Raw genomic sequence first — 23,099 nt, 5'->3', positions numbered from 1 at the left:
TCGGTACGCATATGTATCGAACAATACAACATTTGTAATTTATTTGATCAATTTTCCTTCTGGCGATGCTGTCTGTGTTGAGCGCTCAGTGAATCTGTGTTCGACTACTCCGCCTAGGCTGCACTGTCGAGCGCAGATCCACTGAGCGCTCAACACAGACAGCATAGTCAGAAGGAAGAGCGCAGGGCAAGCTAGCGAGACAGAAGTTAAGCTCTCCTTGCAACAGGCAAGTTGAACCTCATTCAGATCTGGCGTTTGGAATTATTTTGGTTTTCATGTGACGTATGACCCTGAAGGTAAGCGAGTCATGGACTAAAGTAAAACAGTATGTTGGATGTGCCATGCAATGCTCAATTACATTGGTGTGAACTAGTGTGTTAGCGCAGTTAGCTCGTTAACGTGTTAGCCGTCTAGCCCCATGCACGGAGCGATCCGCGGTAGCTCGTTAACGGAGATTTGCCGTGTTGTGGCGTTAAGGTCATTTCAACGAGATTAACCTGAAAGCACTAGTGGGAACACAACGAATATGACTGCACATTTACACCGACATCATCCTAGTGCAAAGACAAAAACAACAAGCATGCTACTAACTTTAGCCGAGTCATTTAGACAGCTGTTAGCACATGATTCTCCTTATGCTGCTGAGAATATAACCCAGAAGAAGCGGATAGTATAGCTTTTATTTTGGAAAGAGCCATTTCTCTGTAATAAACTCTCTTTTCCAAAGTTGAGTGATTCCTCAATCAGATACAGGGCTCGCAATATCGCTAGCCCGACGTCCCGGAGCTAGCGATCTTTCCAGTCGGGCTACCAAAATCTGTCTCTGCCCTGCCCGTCGGGCTATTGTAGGAAAAATATATGTCAATGCTTTTGCATTCTTTCAGAAATGTAGCTGGGTAATTATGTCATTGGCATCGGTGAGCCACTGTCAATATGTGACATATTGAAGTCGCGTTTGAATTTGCGCTTGTTTTTTTGCTTTCACTTTGCAATCGTGCGAACTGTGTATAGAGAGCGACAGCACTGATCTGTGAGTGATGATAATTTGTGCACCAATTCCTCTGACATCGTCTTATTAATCGTTAGCTTACTGTGCAAACATGACAAGTGAAATCTCCCGCAGCAAGCTTAAACATGTGAGAGGTTGATCGCGCAGAGAATCGCTGAGCTTATGTGAGTGCATGTGTAAAAGCATTTCAGTTCTGCTGAGCCAAATAAGACAGGTCAGGGTGAAGAAGTGACAGCCAAAGAAAAGCTTACCACAAAACGGAGAAGTTATGATAAATCAGACTATAAGGCAAAAAGAAAGTGCAGCTTTATGGTTTCATGGACAAAAGAACTTCTGTGGCTGCAATATGATGAGCTAAATAACCAGGGCTGCACATAAGTGGTCCGCAGGTGCGCATTCGCTGTCAAAATAAAAAACACGCACAAGGGTTAGGGTTAAATTTAAAAACTGTACTTTTGAGTTAAAATATATATTTATAATTTTAATAAATGACAAATTAAAAATGCATGAACATTTTTTTGTATCGAAAAAATATCGAACCGTGACACCAAAGTATCGAACCGAATCGTGAATTTTGTGTATCGTTGCACCCCTAATATATATATATATATATATATATATATATATATATATATATGAGTCAGTAAATAATGATGAACTCTTGACCCTCTTGAACAAAATGATAATAAAGTTTAACTACAAAATGTTACGTTCCACAACTTTCTTTTTAAGTTCCATGTCTTCAATATAGAAATGCTTTGAAAGCTGAATGTCCTTTAATGCTGTAGCTCTACTTCTGTGACTGCAGCCGTCACACTAATGTTCTCATTTGGAGGCAGTGAAGATGTACAAGTGCGCTGATTAGAAGATCAAAATGCACGGCGGTCATCTCCACTAGAAGATTTCAAAGAAAACTCCAGCAGGACTTCTGTCCGTATTTTGTTCGTCTTTTGGGTAATTAGTCACTTTTCAGTGCGGGGAGGAATAGATGAATAATGAAATAAAGCCGTAAATGCCACAAAACCAGGAAATGTTTCGGCTGGCACCATTGATTTATCACAAATTGCATATGAGTCAAGGCTGTGTGAAAACAGAGCAGTGTTATTTTAGAGCTAATAAATTGCTTTTTTTTGCCTGAACATAGAATATAAATGCATCTCTGTGAGGAAATTATTTGTAGCGGCTCACAATTATTCTCACAAGCTCTTAAAAGGAGCTGTTAATCCCTGCTTTGTTTTCAGTCATCTTTAAATGATACAAAAAGAGGGTGTGCGTTTCAAGGTGACGCCGCTCTAATAGCACAAAGCCAAAAAGCTAAAAACAGATGCGGAAAATAACCTTTTATCTTCTTTAGTTTGAAGGCTTATTTTCAACAAGCTGTAAGTACAATAAAAGTCACGACAGCTATATTTACAAAACAGTTTACAAGAGAGTTTTGGGGTTATCATAGTAAAAATGTGTTCAGGTCTAATGGTATGTCAGCAATAAGCAGTTTTTATAAGTAAGTGCTTATAAGGCAAGGAAATCTCAACTATAGCATTATTATGTTCATGCCAAAAACTGTGCACAAGATAGAACATAATCATGAGGAAATAATTAAATTTCACAGTTGTTGGTATTCATTGCCACTCATGCAATTAAATTTAAGTTCAACAACCTCCGCACGCAGAACTCAGCAGCAAAGTGCACAAAACAGCCACGCAGCTCTGCTCTCTGAGATGAATAGGGCTGGGTGTCATCACTGATTTCTAGAATCGATTCGATTCCGATTCACTTTTATCAAAGGTTGCCTGTATGAAATTGTTCAGAAAGAGACTGCAATTAATTCCCACCCAGACCTGAGGGGACGTGACTCGTGGCTCTCCACTGGCTTTGCCTTATGTTTTACTTACTTCTTTTCGGAAGTAAGTAAAAGGAAAAACAACAGCGTCCGACAGCGCTGTAAACAACTGTAGACTTGTGCTTAACAAGCAAGCGACTAATGCAGAAAACAGATTTTTAGACGGGAAACTGTTCTTGAAGTACACTGAGAGAGAGAGAGAGAGAGAGAAAGAGAGAGAGCTGTGCATGAAGTGGGATTTTATCATGGTGGAAGCAAAACAGCGAAAGTAAGAGGGAATTCAAGACGATGTTTATGTGAAGCGTAGCTTGGATCTTCTTTTGCTGCTGGTTCAGTTAAATAGTTTGGAGAGAGATACAAACCTGCAGCTTCAGAATCAGCGCAAAAAGGGCGTAAACACAAAGCGCGGACCCGCCGAAACATCGGAATCAGCGAGCTGTGAGCTGTCCGTGCCGTCGGGTGAGAAAGGCGACAGCTCACTGATTCTGATCCGCATTTTGTGTTTACGTCTTTGTGCAGAATCCGTGTACCTGCTCTCATTTACTGTTTTAGCTGTAACTGAGATTCTGGCGTAAAGTAAATTTATATTAAAAAAATCGATTCAGGATTTTAATGAATCGATATCACGTTATCCAAGCTAGAATCGATTTTAATCGATAAATCGATAATCAAAACCCACTCCTAGAGATGAATTCTGCTCGCTCGAATCAATCAGCTTTTAAAAGTTTGGGGGGCAGAGCCCAATGAAAGAAAGGGCCCAGTCTGATTGGTCACTTTCGAAAAACGGTGACGCTACACCCTCTGTGATGCACTTTAGGAGCAGCATAAATGCTGTTTTATGGTGTATTTGTTTACAATTTAGAAAATGAAGTTTTCCGACCCAACTGTTCGCAGTCACTTTTTGCAGTGTAGCAGCAGAAGTACTGTCTATAATCACTGGATTACTCTAATGCTGCAGAAATCTTAAAAACTCTAAGACACACACACAACCTCATAACAAAGAGCACATGTGAGGCCTAAGAAAAGTAAAAATGAGCTTTTCATAGGCAATTAAGCAAGCTTAATTTTCTAAAATGTGGACATACAACCACAAATAAAACTGAAATTTTAATATGTTTCATTATTATAAATTATTTGATACTGTGCAACAGACTAAGGGGACAGGACTACAGAGGAGTCTGAACTTTAGTTTTTAATATTTCTTTCAACTTGCTTAAACCACAGAGGTGGTGGTGTCACTGTAGGTTAATTTATTGATATTTTGTACTAAGGATTGGTTTCACCTTTTATCAACCTACCAAGTATCTTGTTATTTCAGAATAACTTCAGATCATATGATCAGATGTCTTTGTCCAAACATTTAAGCAGCGCTTACATAAAGCAAGTCACGAAACATGTCTGCTTGAAAAATGAAGTGACTGCTGAACATTCAAGGCAGTCAAAGAGAGCGCAGGGAAAAGACGTGTAGCACATGGGCTGGAGTGGAATCGATCCCTCAGTACATGGGGCGAGTATAGTTAGAGATGATTTTCCCTTTACTATGGCTGAAACGATTAATCCTTCCAGCAGAGCGGGTCAACACACAGATGAAGGCAGGAAGTTGTAAATGCACATCAAACTGAACCTGCACACCTCTATAAGAGTTTTTGGATTCAATGAGCCTGCTTGTGTGTATGTTCACCAATAAATAATTAAACAGTGCCTGAAATGTCTATGAAACAAATATTGTCACTTTCTGTTTGCCTATGATGAAATCCCACCTATGTCTATTTACACCCTGCACACACTTGATAGTTTATTGGGTTATTAAGGTCAGGCTCTAACCACTGCTATTATTTCATTTTATTTGATGGAGATTTTCTTCTGGACTGCTGAAGGCTACCAGCGTACTCATTCAAAATTACTCAGTTCAGCTCCTGGGTTGTTTTGGTGTGAATGGATCTGGTTGGTTTGAAAATGTCACTAGTCACTGTAAGAGCTTTGTAACGCAGCGTGCTCTTTTAAAGAGATCAAAGGATAGATTATATTTATCTTGTACTTCTCTTAATGGAGATTCAAAACCAGTCAAAAAGACTACGAATGGACAGCGAATGTGGTTGTTTCTGTTCTGCAGCTGCAGCTACTGAACACACTGGAGGGCAGTTCTCGGGGCTGAAAAATTTCTCCTGTGTCTCACAGGTGTCAGAATCATTTCTGCCTTTCTGGGGGCAGACTTGATACCTGAGGAGGTTCATGACTTCACCTTCCCATCTGAAATGAAGCATATTTGATGTCTAAGCTATGCCAGTAAAGGTGCCATGGTTACTGGGCTTATCAGGTTGGAGCAGGCTTCTTAGAAGCAGCTGTGTTCGCCAGATCAATTTAGAAGACCAACCAACCCCTGGGCTTGAAATAGAAATGAGTAAATTCCCCCTCTGAAAAAAATCTATACAGGTTAGACTCTATAGATTCTAATATATGTAATTTAATGCATGACTCCCTGCTGCCACTTTGCTGACAGAGTCACAGGAGAGAGCTAAACAAAGCAGGTCATGTTTTTAGGCTAGTGTAATTTTAGGCCCGCTTGATATTATCCTACGTTTCACAGTTGCATGACTATTTCAGAACAGCTACAAAGCTGATACTGAACTGAAATGTTTTTATTAGTAATGATCTTAAAGAGACGCATATTGGAATACATCAGGGGTACATGTGAGGTGCTGTCCTGAAGTTTTCTGTAAAAGATGTTCAGTGTGAGACTACAGTTCAAACAGAACAACCTGGGGACACAAAAGCCATTGTGTGATGGCTTAGCCTCTAGGGACAGCTGGCAGTGCTTCAGAGCTTTGAGGCAACCGTCAGACATGTTGAAAGAAACCTCCTGTTCTCTTTATAAGCTAATAAACACTACTGAAAGAAGGCTTCTGGAAAAAAGTGCATATCTTGCACATATCAAATTAGTAGGGGTGCAACGATACACAAAATTCACGGTTCGGTTCGGTTCGATACTTTGGTGTCACGGTTCGATATTTTTTCGATACAAAAAAAATGTTCATGCCTTTTTAATTTGTCATTTATTAAAATTATAAATATATATTTTAACTCAAAAGTACAGTTTTAAAATTTAACCCTAACCCTTGTGCGTGTTTTTTATTTTGACAGCGAATGCGCACCTGCGGACCACTTATGTGCAGCCCTGGTTATTTAGCTCGTCATATTGCAGCCACAGAAATTCTTTTGTCCATGAAACCATAAAGCTGCACTTTCTTTTTGCCTTATAGTCTGATTTGTCATAACTTCTCCGTTTTGTGGTAAGCTTTTCTTTGGCTGTCACTTCTTCACCCCGACCTGTCTTATTTGGCTCAGCAGAACTAAAATATATATCTGTCTGTGAAGGTTCTCAGTCATCCAGGTCATCGTAGTCAAATATAAATCCTGCTGCTTTTACACACGCACTCACATAAGCTCAGCGATTCTCTGCGCGATCAACCTCTCACATGTGTAAGCTGCGGGAGATTTCACTTGTCATGTTTGCATAGTAAGCTAACGATTAATAAGACGATGTCAGAGGAATTGGTGCACAAATTATCATCACTCACAGATCAGTGCTGTCGCTCTCTATACACAGTTCGCACGATTGCAAAGTGAAAGCAAAAAAACAAGCGCAAATTCAAACGCAATTTCAATATGTCACATATTGACAGTGGCTCACCGATGCCAATGACATAATTACCCAGCTACATTTCTGAAAGAATGCAAAAGCATTGACATATATTTTTCCTACAATAGCCCGACGGGCAGGGCAGAGATAGATTTTGGTAGCCCGACTGAAAAAATCGCTAGCTCCGGGACGTCGGGCTAGCGATATTGCAAGCCCTGTATCTGATTGAGGAATCACTCATCTTTGGAAAAGAGAGTTTATTACAGAGAAATGGCTCTTTCCAAAATAAAAGCTATACTATCCGCTTCTTCTGGACTATATTCTCAGCAGCATAAGGAGAATCATGTGCTAACAGCTGTCTAAATGACTCGGCTAAAGTTAGTAGCATGCTTGTTGTTTTTGTCTTTGCACTAGGATGATGTCGGCGTAAATGTGCAGTCATATTCGTTGTGTTCCCACTAGTGCTTTCAGGTTAATCTCGTTGAAATGACCTTAACACCACAACATGGCAAATCTCCGTTAACGAGCTACCGCCGATCGCTCCGTGCATGGGGCTAGACGGCCAACACATTAACGAGCTAACTGCGCTAACACACTAGTTCCCACCCATGTAATTGAGCATTGCATGGTACAGCCAACATACTGTTTTACTTTAGTCCATGACTCGCTTACCTTCAGGGTCATACGTCACATGAAAACCAAAATAATTCCAAACGCCAGATCTGAATGAGGGTGGGGGAGGTGCCCTGCGCTCTTCCTTCTGACTATGCTGTCTGTGGAGCGCTCAGTGGATCTGCGCTCGACAGTGCAGCCTAGGCGGAGTAGTCGAACGCAGATTCACTGAGCGCTCCACACAGACAGCATCGTCAGAAGGAAAGTTGATAAAATAAATTACAAATGTTGTATTGTTCGATACATACGCGTACCGAACCGAAAGCACTGTATCGAACGGTTCAATATCGATACGAATATCGTTGCACCCCTACAAATTAGGATAGGTTATTTGTGCATTGACGGCTGGCAAAAAGGGAATGATTCAGTTGTGTGCAATGATGTAGTAGTAGTCTAGTACATTCTTCTTGTTACGTATGTTGTCCTGAAACACCCATATAACATTATTTGACCTTACATAATGGTATATGAGTAGTTTACTGACTGGGTTACATACCGTACTGACGTATCAACCATCAAAAGCTCCTTACTCTGCATTCTTTATCAATGAATAAGCAGCAGAGCTGTGGCACAAATCATTAGTAAAAGAGCTGAAACACTGTGTGTCTGCAGATAGTCCCACAGAACGCACCAAGCACCATCCACTGAACAACAGCAGATAATTGACTCAGAAATTAATACTGATATGGCTGCTGTGAACATGGCTGACATTTACAAAAAAAAAAAAAAAAGGGAGGGGGGGGGTTCAATTAAAATACTTTTCCTACTGAGGAGAATCTATTCCCTTGAATCTTGACCTAGACTCACTAACAACAGCCTTAACTGGGAGGGAAGTCCAAGCAAAGTAACGTTTCAATTCACTGAACTTCTATTAACTGCAGCAGTTTGACGCTGAATGCAAATCCTTTTTCATTTGAGCTAAATGTCGACAACAGAAATAAGTGCACTGCAGGTCTGCTCCTCACTAACGGTGAAAATTAACAAGCAGTGTTTTTTCCCCTGGAGCAGAATAAAGATTACTTATGTGATGCTGTAATAAGGAATCTCTTCTGGTCAGTCTTACAGGCCCTCCTGATGGTGCCGAGGAGAAATCCCTCTTATCAAACCTTCCTGATCACACTAATGAAACCTAGTGAGGCTTATAGACAGGAGTGTTACTTCAAGTAAAGTCATTACGCTGCCTCTGACTTCAATTCTCAGTCATCCCAAAGAGCCAATTATTCTAGGGTTTGACAGATCACTGAGATTATAATCTACTGTTTGGCTTTATATTCTGCTTGCTAGGTTGTTCCTATTTTGAGCATAACCAGCCTGAGGTACTAATTCTAATGGCAATTGCTTCACCATCCCTGGAAGCACAAAACACAGTGAAAATTTTATCCACAACCTAAATTGATGTTAGAGCTGCACTAAACACTTGAGGGCTAGAAAGCAAAGTGAGGATTTAGGGAAACAACAACGCCTGTTTTACGAGGATTTACTCTAACATACACAGAGAGCAGGTCAAGGACCATGATCTTAAAACTAAAACATTTTGTTTATGCTGATATTTTTCAAATGAGTATTTTTAGGTTGTTAGTTTATTTTGTGTTAATTTGTTTTTGTTTTCTTTGCAGTAATATAAGGCTGACGATTTCTGGTAAAAATCATAAAGAACCCACACTTCCTGCTGTACTAAGTAGGAATACTATTGCAACAACAGGGTAAAACTAACCTGTCTCACAACGGATTAACCCCGCTCACGTTCCTTGTTAGAGGGTTAACAAGCCAATAGTTGGTGAACATTTGAGCTTTGGAAGTGAGGCAAGGAGCCTCAGTGCAAAGTGGAAACTAACAGGATGATTTAAGATTCAAATCAGCTGCCCACCACTTAATATTTAAAGTAAAAAGAGGATTCTGGAACCACAGGCCAATCACTATATAATATGAACAGGAAGCTGCTCTATCGGTGCGTGATTATGGCTAAAAGGATGATCATAACCACTTTAATAAATACCGAGTTAACAATTATTTCTGAGGATTCTTCTGAAAAATATAAATAAAATATTTGACCAAAACTTTTCGAAAAATAAAATACACACGATATTGCTTTTATTTTTACACTCTTCTTCATTCCTGTATATTTTAGCATTTTTTGCAGATAAATGCATCCCCTAAAAGTCCTTTTATTACATTAATTGTACCTGCATGACGGATATGAATAAAACTCAAAGCAAAGTACTCGGCAGCTGTGGGATCCCTCTCTATTTCCTCTCCAGTGTATGCACACAGCACAAGAATAGACACCACTGTTAGGGGATAACACATGTTTATCCAATAAATTGACAAGTTTCCATAAGTCTTTATTACTTTTACTGTTTATTGGACACTTGTAATGCAATGCCAGATGGGATGCACCTTCATTGGTGATTCCAGTGTCTTTGTGAGCCAGACGGATTTGCAGACTTGCTGCACAGCCTCACTTTGTAGATGTTAGAGCTAACGTTTGATAATTCCCATGACCAACCACTGCTTGATGATCATGATACTCCAGTTAGTGGTGCGTTTTCATGTGGTTGAATAGGTTAACTGTCTTCCTCTGTGGTGTAAACAAAACTCAAGAGCACTTTCTGCATATGATATGTTCTCTGTTAACATCACTTTGACTTCTGCTGTGTATGTGTGTGACTGTCTGTTATCTGTAGTATGTAACTGCACTCTATCATGCTCACAGCTGTTCGCAGTGCAGGGAACATCTGTGATTGACACATGCAGGCACATCGTCGGGCAGCGATTTATCTTGTCAGTGATTTTCAATATTGGAAGGTGACAGACTGCTCAGATGGTTCAGCGAACAAACCAGCAGGCTGTTCAGGTCAGAGTGTGTGACATATTTTTAAAAAATACAAACTTGGAGCCACAGCACGGAGCTTGCTGCCCAAAATCTACACACAGACAGACTTCTATAGGTTTTTACTCATGACTCTCTGACTGACACGTCTCCTTTTTATACGTAATTTCTGCTTTAACTTTGATAACCCTGAACTTTGCAAATAAGTAATAAGAGAATATTGGAGTACCATGGGCATATCCCGCATGCATGATTGTCACAGGAGCAGCACACTGTCAGCTGCTGTGTAATGTTAAAAACCTCCAAGAGTTTAAAACACACTTAATGCACCTATCTGACTTCTGTTGTATAAAGGTCTGTTAAATTTTGTTGTGTTACTAAAATGATGACTACGATCACTGGGATTAAGGCTCAACTCTGCCAGCCCTGTGCTGCTAGAAGGGAGCCCGCTCAGGGTTACACATGTTTCTGTTATACAGTGCACTTCATTTTCACACTAAACCACATATGTTTAACTTTACGGTGATGCTACAAAATCCCACACACACTAAACATCACACTTTTCAGTGAAAAAGAGGAACGCTTTCCTTCAAGAACGCATTACATGAACAAGCGTAACATTACAGAGGCGCAGCGTAATGCAGGTTTAATTTGTAAGGCGGAATAACAGCAGCCTGTGAGTTGCCTCGCTATGGTGGGATTGACCTCTGGAACCTTCTTTAGCCTCACATAGCCACGCCCGTAGGGTGCAATGCCAGGTTACACCTCAAACCAGATGACAGCGTTAATCTGGCCACAACGAACTTCCCCTCCATCTGCCGAGACGATCGAGCAACAACAGAAAAGGCACAAAGGACGCTCTCCTCAGACAAAAACCCTGCTGCTTTCACACGGACCACACAGCAGCTTTACAGGGCTGTCACCACAATTTTAAAATTAATGTATTACCGACACCAAAAACATCCAGTTTAATTTTGCTTTACTATGATAGTCAAACCGGACTATAATCTTCAAGCATCTTAGTGCAAAACTCATCTCCTGCCATCAGACAGGCCATTTCCTACCTCCACTACCAAGTCAAGAGAAAAAAAGGTATCATTTCTTAACAAACGAGCGGTTTTAAAGATAAAAAAAAATCAATCTTTTAATAAAAGCAAAGATTTTAAAATGCTGAAGAAGTTAAAAAGGTTTTTTTTTTATGTTCAAATGGTTAAAAGAAGATACAAACAATAACATTTCAAAATCCTTTCAGTGTTTGTGTTGAATTGCAGAAACTGCCCGGAAATTAATTCCAGTAGCTTAAGGCAGCTTTCTCAAGCTATGAACAGTAGCATTAATGGCTTGCTTTGTCTCAGACCTCAACATAAACGGCCCTTTTCAAATCAAATGTCACAGCACACAATGCATAATAGCTTTGTGTTGTGCATGTGTTCACACTCGGAGCAAAAGTCTTATTTAAAGAGAAAATATACCTCATTGGTGTGTGTTGTTTACCCAGGGTGCACCTGGTCTGAATCATCACGACCTTCGCCTACGCCTGGGGTGTAAATGACACACTCCTCCAAGATACATCATTAATGGCCAACGATCTGCAGGGAGACCAACGGCTAGAACAAACGCAATGCACCTCATTTGGATATTTTTTACTCTGCAGAACTGTGATTCAGAAGCTGTGACGCATCTGAGGTGAGACCAAAGAGCAAAGTGACGATATAATTGGCAAAGGGGTGAGACTGAAATGAGTCCTGCAAGTCTCATCTCCCCTGGTGGGTGAACCGGACTGGTCACCAGTGGAAACATCATTAGTCTCTTAAAAATGGAGCATGGACGGCAAGCCCACCTGTAAAACTTTACCACTAGATCTCTCTGTGCTTCTTTTTTGCCTCACTGTCTACACAACTACACAAACACACAATATTAACATCCCTTCCTTAATATTTTTTAGGACTCCCTTATGCTGCAAAGACAGCTCTGACCTCTCCGGGCACGGACACGAGTAATGACACAAAAGAACAGTGGCGCGGCTGCCCCTCTGTTGGTCTTCCATGGTCTCTTGTGTTCTGGGGGCCTCTGGATGTCTGGAGTTTTGATCTCCTCCATACCTGCTTCACACCCTGGAGGACGGGGCTGTGGCCCCCCCACACTCCCTAGCAGATCATTACATGGAGAAACCTTTGGAATGCAAGCATGCTGATCCACACAGGTATGCACACATGGGTATTCACAGACAAGGACTAAAGCTTTCTTGGCTGCTGCCTCAAAGCACACTGTGCGCTGTCTATCTTGCGTGCTGCACAATATCGTTTATTATTTAGTAAATATTGATATCTATGACTAGCTAGTTTATTGTGATGGTGCTTTGTTTTCTCTATTATTATGTTGCTCTTTGTTGTTTGCTGTCTCCTCTGTTTGTTTTTTTTGTTTGTTTGTTTTTTTTTTTCTCCATACAGGTGACCCAGGAGTTCTTTTTTTTTTTTCTCTCTCTCTTCCCCCCCCTTCTCACCGTCTCTTCTCCCCTTTGGTTTTCTTTCTTTCTCTCCCCCTCTTTCTCTCATTCATTCCCCCTGTCCTATTTATTAAAAAAAAAAAAAAAAAAAAAAATGACAAAGGATGAACTGAAGCTCTGCCATCACGTAATGTCGCATACTGCTGTTTCTGATGTCATTTAAAGAAAAAAAAAAAAATGACACAAAAGAAACAAAAGGTCTTGCTGTGTATGCGCTCTTATTACAAAGCAAAGGTTTACTGTTGCCGTAGAACCGGTATCTTAATGTGCTTTACATATTCTGTGTGAATTAGAGCTGTGCAATATGACAATATATAAAAGATGATGAAATGAAAACCTTTTCATCTCTGTCGTTCATGCTCTATCCTTTATTTCATGGTGTTGCAAAATACACTGTTTACTGCAATATGTTTTCCTCGTTTGGTGATGGTGCTCAATCTTATGCAGCAACACATGGATGCAGGCACACATGTGAATATCAACTCAGTGAGTACAGGTGAGACAAAACTAGGAAGCTCTGAATAACAGAAGGATCAGTAAAGACAAATCAAGGCACTTGTTCCTAAATGAGGGGTTACCTCTGTAGTATGGATGGTTACATAAAGTCTAATGTGGACTATAAAACTGCACTGTACACGCCAGTCTCGAAAAGAGATGGGAGAAACACCCTTCAGCTATGTTACGAGTGCTGATGTTCCATCATCTGCCCACGAGATGGACAGAAACGTGTTTAAAATCCCACAAACTACCAGCTAATGCGAACAGTCACACAGAGGACGAGCAAGTAAATAAATACCCAGTCAACACACATATGTGGGGCCCAAATAGGGAGTAGCAGGGCTAATATTTGGGGCTTACTTGGGAAACCCAACTGGGGTCCAGCTAATTTTGTCCTCAGTTTCCATGGTGGCCCAAAGTGTGTTTCCCCAGATGGGTTTATGCTGGGTCCCGGATAAGCCCCAAATCAGGCCCAGTCAAAAAAAATATGTGGGGCCCAGATGGGTAGAAGCAGGTCTGATGGTTGGGGCCCACTTGGGTTACCCACCTGGGACCCAGCTAATTTTGTCCTCAGTTTCCATGGTGGCCCCAAATGTGTTTGCCCAGATGGATTAATGATGGGACCCGGATGGGCCCCAAATCAGGCCCAGTCAACAAATGAGTCTGGGGCCCAGATGGGTAGAAGCAGGTCTGATGGTTGGGGCCCACTTGGGTTACCCACCTGGCACCCAGCTACTTTTAATAATAATGATGCATTTTATTTGAGGGCACCTTTCAGAAACTCAAGGTCACCTTACAAAGAACAAAATTAATAAAAGGAACAATAGTCATAAAATATATAAAATAAGTTAAAATTGCAAAACAGAGCTTGACAAAATCAGCACTAAAGCGAATAAGCCAGTTTAAACAGATGTGTTTTGAGCTGTGTCTTAAATACGGAAAGGGAGTCAATATTTCTTATGGCTGGAGGAAGAGAGTTCCAGAGCCGGGGAGCAGAGCAACTGAAAGCTCTGTTCCCCATAGTAATAAGGCGTTTCCATGATGGCCTATAGTTATAACTATAGGGCTGTGCGATATGACCAAAATCTCATATCCCAGTATAAGACATTTATCGTCCCGACAACGATATATATCAAAAATTTTTTACAATTTCTGTAAATTCTGTGAATCTCAGGCAACTCGACTTGCACGAACTGTTTTCAGCTGGGCGTTGCGATGAAAAATATTGCCGTAAACAGTTTATTTTGCGACACAATGAAACAAACAATAGCGTAAAATTAAAAATATATATTTTGGGCGCTATATTTGAATATCTGATTTTTTGATCACCAAATATCGGTATTGGTATTGGAATTAAAAACCCCAATATCAGCCAAGCTCATGTCTTATATTACCCAGATGAGATTTTCGTCCTCTACACAGGCCTAGTTTGAGTCTTTTCACTTTCAAGGGATCTATACATAGATTTTTTTTATTGCTTTGTTGCCTTAATTTGAAAAACAAAAAATGCTCATAAATATCTGTTAATGTCAAAGATGGAAAACTGAGCTCCTGAATGTAGGTATTATTCCACTCTTCAATGTTGAAGTTACTGCCTTAAAGGTTCTAAAACGTAGCAGCACAATGCTGAGCGTTACTGGACTGTAAGAGTGTGCTGTGGATAGCAAATCACTAATGCAGTCAGTGTACCAAACATCAAAGCAAGTCATTCAGCAAGCAAAATGCTGATTAGTTTGTGAGCATAATGGTTAACGTTGTGTGCCATATTTTTCTTTCTGATGTGGGGGAAATGTGGGCTACTTATTTCATGTGCATCAGCTAAAATGTGCATGGCTAAAATGTGACATTAGTTTCATTACAGCAGCGCAAACACAACCAGCAAACTGTAAGAAACCACTGCAAGCATTATATAAACAACTATTTTTGCACCAGGATGAGGCTTTCTGGTCTGTTACCGGGTGCAAAAATCTGTTCCGCATCAGTGTTTTCAAAGTTCCACATCCATCATGGTTAACTCAAAGCAAATTCAGACTGCTTTGATGACCTGCCTCAAAGTCACATTAGCTCAGTGATCCAGCACGCAAAGCTCCAATCAACACCTGTCAACCTCCACTACTGCAACTGTCGACAGAGGGAACTTGGATGTTTTGATAGATCCATGTCGGTATGAAGTCCAACATGCAGCAGCTGTTGCGTGCAGCAACATAAAACACTGCTCACCACTGTCCTCTTTATTGTTTGGCAAGCGTAAGCCAATTAATTTGACCTAGTTTTACATGAGAGAATTCTTTAGGTAGCTTTGGCTCCTTCTGCCTCCAATCAGTGTCTCTCCCCACTGCAGGGGTCTTTCTGTGAGTTTGTGCTATACAGAGTGGACTCTGGTCAATTAGGCTTCCTCATCCAACGCCCACACTAAGGTATGTGTCAGCCTAACAAATGTAACTGTGCATGAAACTGGTGCCAATTTACCAGTTTGTGCCAGAAAAGATCAATTTGGTTCAATGAAGCGGCTCCGAAGATGCACGGCATCAGGATGTTTTCTGAGGAGCTGACGACGAGGCATGATTGCAAAAGCATTCAAATGTAATGTTTCCAGCAAAAAGCCTGGAAAAAAAAGAATTTCCTATTAAAAAAAGAAACTCACAACATTTAAAGACCCCTTCAAATGAAAACCAAGTTTTTAATTCTCCTAACATTTTAAATGCTAAACAACATTATGAATGAGGTAAGGAGTAAATGCCATTGCTCAGCATATCTCTTTGGAACACAGTGTAATTCTAAGAGTCTGTGATGGAAGAAGCACACTCGGAGGCAGGAATGATCTTTTGTGGTGCAGTGAGATTTTGCAGACACATGACTACTATCCACATGGCATTAACTTGTCTGCCATTTTGAATGTGTAACAATCGTAAAGACAATGTAGAGTAAAGTGAATAAGGCGCCTGTCGCACATGTCTGGACACTGATCTATGACCATCTGACCGTGTGAAAACTACCAGCTCTAAGGGTAAAATTAGTACTGCCAGACTGATTGCAAGTGGTTGCTGGAGTTCGATGGCAGTTGCAAGGAAAAATAATTGCTAAAAATCCAATCACACAGGCCTACAGGCTGGTCAGTGACCTGCTGGCAACCACCCGTCACTAGGGAAAAACATCTTTCCCAACCAGATGGCAAAAACCTTGTGATTTCTTTCGTTGCTAGCATATTGCTGCTGACATAGTTTGACTGCATGTCTACAAACACTGTCCAGTCCAGCCACTCTCACAGCTGTAGCGAAACTGTGGAAAGTGCAACACAAACTGAAGACTGTTCATCTTCAAAGTAAAAGCCTTTTGAAATACATTGTATCCATTGCTTTCCATTGATAGGGTTTCTAAGCAGAAAGACAAAATCAAATTTACTCACGATGTTTAAAAGAGATTTGAAAACTACTGCAAACAGTGCTAATCTCCCCTCTGTTTTTGGCACACTCCAAAATCCCCCCCCCCCCCCCCCCTTATAAAACAATTTGGAATCCCCCGTTTCCTGTTTGATAGTGTGGGCCTTCAACATGGTGGCCATGGGCTGTGAACGACAAACCTTCCTTACAAACATTTCAGCAGTACTGGCAATAAAAATGATTCTACTTGAATAATATGATTTTGATCTGCAGCACGACCAAAATCATTGTGACCATGTGGTATGAACTTTTAATCTTTTGAAACGGTTTCTTTGATGACTGCAACTCACAGTTGTTGTGTTTAGAGTGACTGCTATCATATCATGTCTACCAACAGTCTGACTGAATGGGGTCAAGCTGGCAATTTCAGGCAATCTGTTTATAATAATACAGCAACTAACTGTAAAAAATCGGGGGGGAAATCACATATTTGCTGCTGTTTACACAGAAATTCACAGTAACTACTTACCATTCTGAATCTAAATGGAACCTTCACAATAGTGATGTTGCTAAAGGACATAGACACTCAGCAACCGTGCCTTTATTTAGGAAAACCAAATGCAACCAGCTGAGTTGAGTGTCTTACTATAAAGAGTAGCGCTGCAGGCGAATTGTGCTATCGGCACAGACTCCAAAGAGTTGGCAGTCTGTCTGTGTTTATAACTTAGTCTGAGATCATTTGCACGCATTCGGCAATCTGTGTATCAAATTAGGCATCAACAATTGTGTAACTCGACTGGTATTGTGGCACTGACTACTAATGCCTGATGCAGTCCCATTCTTGCATATTGTTTATTTCCTGCTTCTACAGTGTGGTAAACTATGAGGGGATATTGGGCTTACGTTTTTCCTGCAATGATGAACCGACAACAACAATTTTATGTGTATGTGATGCTTTGGCTTTCTGAACTGCTTAAAAAGAACCAAACATGACTGCGTTTTGTTCATAAGATAATTGACATGTTAAATGAATAAGTTCAACAGTTCTTGAAGTCTTCACTTTCATATGAGTTTCCTGCTGGGAGTGACACAAACACCCTGATATCTACAAATGCTTTGACTTTGACATCAAGAAGACTGAGACACTTCTTTGCCATTCTGCGGTGGTCTCTGAGGGCTTCCAAATCTTTGCACTGACAGTTAATACTCATGCAGCAGCCTTGCCAGGAATGCTGTTTGTTCCAAGCTGGACCACAACTGACTAATTTCTTGTTTAGTTAATCATGCAATACATAATCAGAATCACGCTAAGCTCTGGGAGTTAGTCTCTGAAAAGGGATATAACTGGCTCGCAATCATCAGCTTACACCAACGACATAAACCAGACGTCAGTGAAGACAATCGGCTGAGGACATGACTTTCTTTTAATAGCAAAACCAAAGAGAAAGACATTCAAATTAGAAGGGAGCGATGGTGCCACGTCAAGTCACCTTGTCACGGTCCTCAGGCCAATCTGAAATATCTAATGGGCAAGAGTAGTGCATTTCTGCATGAATACACCGAATGGTACAACCAAGATGTGATTTACTGCTGCTAATGGGTACAAACGATTGTTCAGAATCTGCCTCAAATCATCAAAAATAAAATGGGTGCCCAAAGGAAGCATATTAACCCTTTAAGACCTACCATAGAACCAAGTCCGCCAGAGCTTATATTATATTTTTACATGCTGTGTAGCCATTTTTGGGAGCATTTCAAGTTGCTATACATCAATACAACCATTATAGCCCAAACTTTAATAATATGTCTGCATTAGGTGCATAGTAATTACATAAATTGCAAAAAAGTGCAATAAACTACAAAAAAATTGAAAATCGTTTTTGTTTTTTTAACATATATTTCTAGTTAGAGAAATTTAAGAGGCTTATCCCTCAAAACTGTAAATACAAAAAAGTTACACAAACTAGTTTCCCACCACAGGAAATTTATTTTGAGTGTCTTCATAGTTTTATTTTTGAAATACACCAATTTTTATATACTGCAGGAAAAACGAAAAGAAATATTATAGTGCAAATTTGCAAAATAACAGCATATGCATCAAAATAAACTATTTCCAGCAGTGCAATATGAGTCCTAAGCATCCCAGAAACGACACAGAAAGTCATAAACTCAAACATAACTTTTTAAAACACATAACAAGTAAAACACAAGCTCATAAGGCCCCGATCGTAAAAAACTACATTTCCGCAAAATGACGTCACTTCCGGTTTCGGGCAGGTCATGCGGTCATGTGATAGTTCGCGCTGATGGACGTAGGAAGTGTTACAAACAGCTGATGGATCGGCGAAGCCTGTTTCTGGAATATCATGTTTTTGTTGCTGCAAGTGATTTTTATGCAGTTTTTGCAAAGCTATATGTGGAAGGAAACTGTGACCTAGGACAAGCTGATGGCATAAGATGTAAGTACAACTCCTCCGGTTTCATATGCACATAAAATTATTGTGCTAGCTTAAGTGGTTGCAGAGCTACCGGGATTTAAAAATAGTTACGCAAAACAGAGCGTGCCCGCTCCGATCGGCTGTAAAGGGTTAACAGATTTATTTAAGCGTTTAGTGACCAATTAGCTACGGGTCTTCTCATGCAAGGCCAATAAAGCTGCTGCATTTCATCAGTACAAACAGAGTCTTCTCTGCTCTTCTAAAGTCAGGACGGGCAGACGTTTTCCTGACAGGCAGGACGGGTTTGACAGGCTGCTTAGCTGCTGTCCAAGACGTAAAAAGGAATCCATCGATCAAATCCAAAAAGCTATTTGATCATCAGAACAAGAAGCGGTTGAAGTCTCTCATCAGCGAGGCACAAACTGAATTCATTCATTTCATCCCATTAAAAGCAGTTGCACAAATCAAAGCGCGGCAGACGTAATGTCACGCTACAGTAGCTCCAATGCAGAAGCCCACACAGATTTGAACTCAGGTGTCCTCTAACTGCTTGAGAACAACACTGATGTTTTTATTAAGCGATTACAGCATTGAATGTAAGTTAAGATTGATATAAAGTTCCAGTATTGTCTTTCCTGATGCTGCTTTTAAGTCAAAACCCCCAGTTTGAACCAAACAAATCCTGACATAAAGGAGACAAGCTGTAACAATCTCTGATTTCCACACTGGGAGAAAGCCAACATCTGGTAGGAAATGATGCAGCGGCACGGTTGACAGGAATAAGATCGGCCAAGTCAGAAAAACCTAAAGGGTGTTTTGGAGTAGAGCCTGGATGGTGTATTGGAGTGTGTATTCACAGAAGGAAATTAATAATATTTTAGCACATCAGTGTGTGTGTGTGTGTGTGTGTGTGTGTGTGTTTGTGCTTGTTTTGGCTCTAGGGTTTAGAGCTAAATGAAATGACTGCAGTCCAAACTGATAAAAGCTAAATATGATTTAAACTTGTCTGCATCAAATTGCTGTTCAAAAAGCATTAACATTTTTATTTGCAATGCTTCAGTCTGTCAGTCACTATCTATGATTTATTTAAACGTTTGCGCATTAACTGCATGCACACAAAGCAGTAACAGGGGCCAAACTGTGCAGGACATTAAACCTGTATGACCAGTATTCTTAGGTAAGCCTTCTTAATTTGACAGCTGGGATTTCTCTGACTAGAATTTTCAAAAATGACATCCGGCTCCTTCAGGTAGACTCAAGCTTTTATGTTATTTTTAACCTCACAGGGGACAATAACGATGGGGGGGAGAGAAAAAAGGCAGCAACGTTTGAGTTCCTTGAAATTCATTTCTGAGCATTCAACCATGCAACAACATTATGCCCTCTTAAAATGAGGAGTACTCTGCTGTGTGCTTAAAAGGGAACCTCTGGTATAAAAACACACACACTCACTCTCACACACACACACGCACACACACATAAGCAGTTGCAGCCACAGCGATATAAATTACATATTTAATGAAAAGTCCCTGCTTCTAAATTCAAAATTTAAGGTAGGAGGGGGAAAGAGGTTTCAGCTTTCCAAGACGCGTAGGACTGAAGCAGGTTATTCGCTGTTTGTTACTGCCAATAAGTCTGAATCTGAGCAATGAATAAACGCCTTTAAATCCCACTCGGCTTCGAGGCAGAAGTGTATAGAGGTCGTGCATGTTCAGTTAAAAAAGTATTTTATTCAATGGAGTTTGACTCTTTGCTTAATTCATTGACAATTCAATATTAAAGCAAATTCTTCCATCAGTGATAAGTTGGTTATTTGCTCTCAGATGTTTATAAAAGTGAAGAAAAACATAGTTTTGTCGCCACTGACATGCTGTGAGGTTTAGGGAGCGTGAGTGGATTAATTACCCTACCTTGAATGATCCACAATAACATCAGCATGGCTTGGAGTCTTGTCTTTATCCCCATGGTGCCACATCCACCGGCTGCTCCCAGCAGCTTTTCTAAAGCTGGCACCAAAACACTCCTCGCACTTCCCTTTCCACAAGTGCTGCCCAGTTATCTTCAGGTAACAATTAATTGTCCGTTACACAAACATGCGAGGCGACGTCTGCAAACGAAGCACCCTCTCCTCTTCCCATCCCTATCATTAACAGCGGCTGACATCGCGGAGCGCACCGGCGTCTCCCCCGCTCCTGCGCTCCACGGATGTCAGGAGAGAAGAAAACATTCAAACTGTTCCACTTCCGTCTGTTTCTCTGCTGCTGTGCTGAGTCCGCTTTATGGAGGGATTACTTCTGCCGCACGTCTGTGCTGAAGTGTGTCGCTCCTTTTTGTCCTGATCCCACAGTAAACTGTAGGCGCTTTTTTCACCTGCTGGAACTGCTCGGTGCCGCCCCCTCTCAGCAACGGTTACGCACTGTTTCCAAACTTTAAGCAGCTCGTCTTAGGACGCACACCAATCAGTGCTGCACCTTACAGTTTTCTACGCCCAGAGACTCCACTCATACTCTCATACGTTAAATAATAACCGCTGTTGTAACTGGAAGTAATTCTCAGAAATTCTCCACTTACCAAAAATGTTGTGTGTATTTACCTCTTTATTTTTATGGTGTTGTATTATTCTGTGGCTTATGGGTAAGCACAGGCCTTCTTTCAGCACCTCACTGATACCAGGTTGGACCCAGAACTGCCTTAATTCTTCACAGCACAGATTCAACGAGGAGACAGAGATTTTAGTCCATTTTGACATAGATGCTGCAGATTTTTCAGCTCCACATCTAGGATGTGAGTTTCCTGTTCCACCACTTCCCAGCGGTGCTCTGTTAGACTGAGATCTGGTGAGTGTGGAGGCCATTTGAGTACAGTGAACTCATTTTCATGTTCAAGAAAACAGTTTGAGATGATCCGGGCTAAATGACAATGGTGTGTTCCTGAAAGCATCTATCAGAGGATGGGTACACTGTAGTCATAAATGGTCAGCGGCAATACTCAGGTGTTTAAATGATGCTGAGCCTGTCCTCTGAATATTATAGCTAGAACTGAGACTCATCATATAAGGAAACATTTTTCCAGTCTTGTTGTTTAATTTTGCTGAGCCCAAGTGAACAGGCTTCCTGTTCTAAGATGGGTTGCTGTAGCCCATCTGCTTCAAGGTTTGGCATGTTGTGCATTCTGGCATGCTTTTGTCCATACCTTGGCTGTAACAAGTAGTTATTTGAATAACTGTTGCCTTCCTATCAATTTGAAGCAGTCTGGTCATTCTCTGATGCCAAACAAGATATTCTCACCGGTTATGTCATGTTCAAAGTTGCTTAAATCACATATTTACCTCCCATTCTGATGCTCGCTTTGAACTTCAGGTCCTCCTGAACATGCCTAACTCCACTGAGTTGCTGCCATGTATTTAGCTGATTAGATATTTGGATTAATGAGCCACTGAACACGTGTACCTATCAAAAACGTCCGATTGGTGTCTGTGCAAACATACAATTCACCCCACTGAATATCAAGCCAGACTAAATTAACTACTAGCCTCAGAAATTCTTGGTGTGACGATGACTGACGAAACTGATCACACTCTCACCACTGAGGGATCTTATCTTGAGTGCAGTGACAGCTGAAAACCACCACATCAAGCCTCAAGTCATATTTTATGAACTATACAGCGTATTATTCTTTCATATCACCAAAAGCCACAATGACACTCAAGGAATATGTTGGACTGAAAAGAATCAAACCAGCCTAAAAAAATAAGGTCATATACACTATAATGTTTTCTTCCTTAACAGTCTGTTAAAAGATTTAAAAGCGGGTTTGCAAAAGCAACGAGAAATGTCAAACTTTAATGAAAGAGGGATTGTCTGCATTTGTTTCATCCAGTTTCCCCCGTAAATGGACCGAAAACTTTCTCTGCCCTGCACAGGATAAAAATGCAGAAAACCGACACGCTGTCGCAAAAGCAGAAACATTAGGAAACAAACTGCACAAGCCGCATGGCCTTCATGGCCCCCCGTCTGAGTGAAAGTCTGTATTTGACAGGTGTGGTCAGACGTGTGCTTTGCCACACTCGAAACTGCAGAAGCGTGGCCTCACACACACTGACACATGCTGGTAAATCTCTGCAGCGAGGTCAGAAGTCCAACAACAACAATGTTTCACAATGGTATGAAGGGGTAATTCATGAAATTACAACAAAATGCCTGCGTAAATCAGCGTTATCTCTGGTTAGGTTGCTACAAATTTATTTCCTATTTAGACATGTAGCAGATGTGAATTGACTTGGAGTT

General features: G+C 40.8%; 2 protein-coding genes across 6 annotated transcripts in view; one reads left to right on the top strand and one right to left on the bottom strand.

Annotated features, from left to right (window-relative positions):
- The window catches only part of esamb (endothelial cell adhesion molecule b), a 63,819-nt gene extending 42,659 nt beyond the window's left edge, over positions 1–21,160 (bottom strand). For all 4 annotated transcript variants that reach the window (XM_086261846.1, XM_086261848.1, XM_086261850.1 and 1 more), the window contains exon 1: positions 20,724–21,160. In XM_086261846.1, the coding sequence (XP_086117972.1) occupies positions 20,724–20,778 (55 nt within the window). In that variant the 5' untranslated portion in view covers positions 20,779–21,160. The remainder of the gene's footprint in view (positions 1–20,723) is intronic.
- Positions 18,051–23,099, top strand: part of LOC147314805 (roundabout homolog 2) — a 106,552-nt gene continuing 101,503 nt past the window's right edge. For both annotated transcript variants that reach the window (XM_086261844.1, XM_086261843.1), the window contains exon 1: positions 18,051–18,834. In XM_086261844.1, coding sequence (XP_086117970.1) covers positions 18,627–18,834 — 208 coding nt within the window. In that variant the 5' untranslated portion in view covers positions 18,051–18,626. The remainder of the gene's footprint in view (positions 18,835–23,099) is intronic.

Source organism: Aulonocara sp. 'chitande type north' Nkhata Bay, linkage group LG14, assembly GCF_057382095.1.
Source record: "Aulonocara sp. 'chitande type north' Nkhata Bay isolate Kocher_YH1m ecotype deep benthic linkage group LG14, A_spYH_male_GT1.1, whole genome shotgun sequence".
NCBI classification, from domain to species: Eukaryota; Metazoa; Chordata; class Actinopteri; order Cichliformes; family Cichlidae; genus Aulonocara; species Aulonocara sp. 'chitande type north' Nkhata Bay.
The sequence above is the reverse complement of the archived record's forward strand: the minus strand, read 5'-3'. Positions and strand labels throughout refer to the sequence as shown.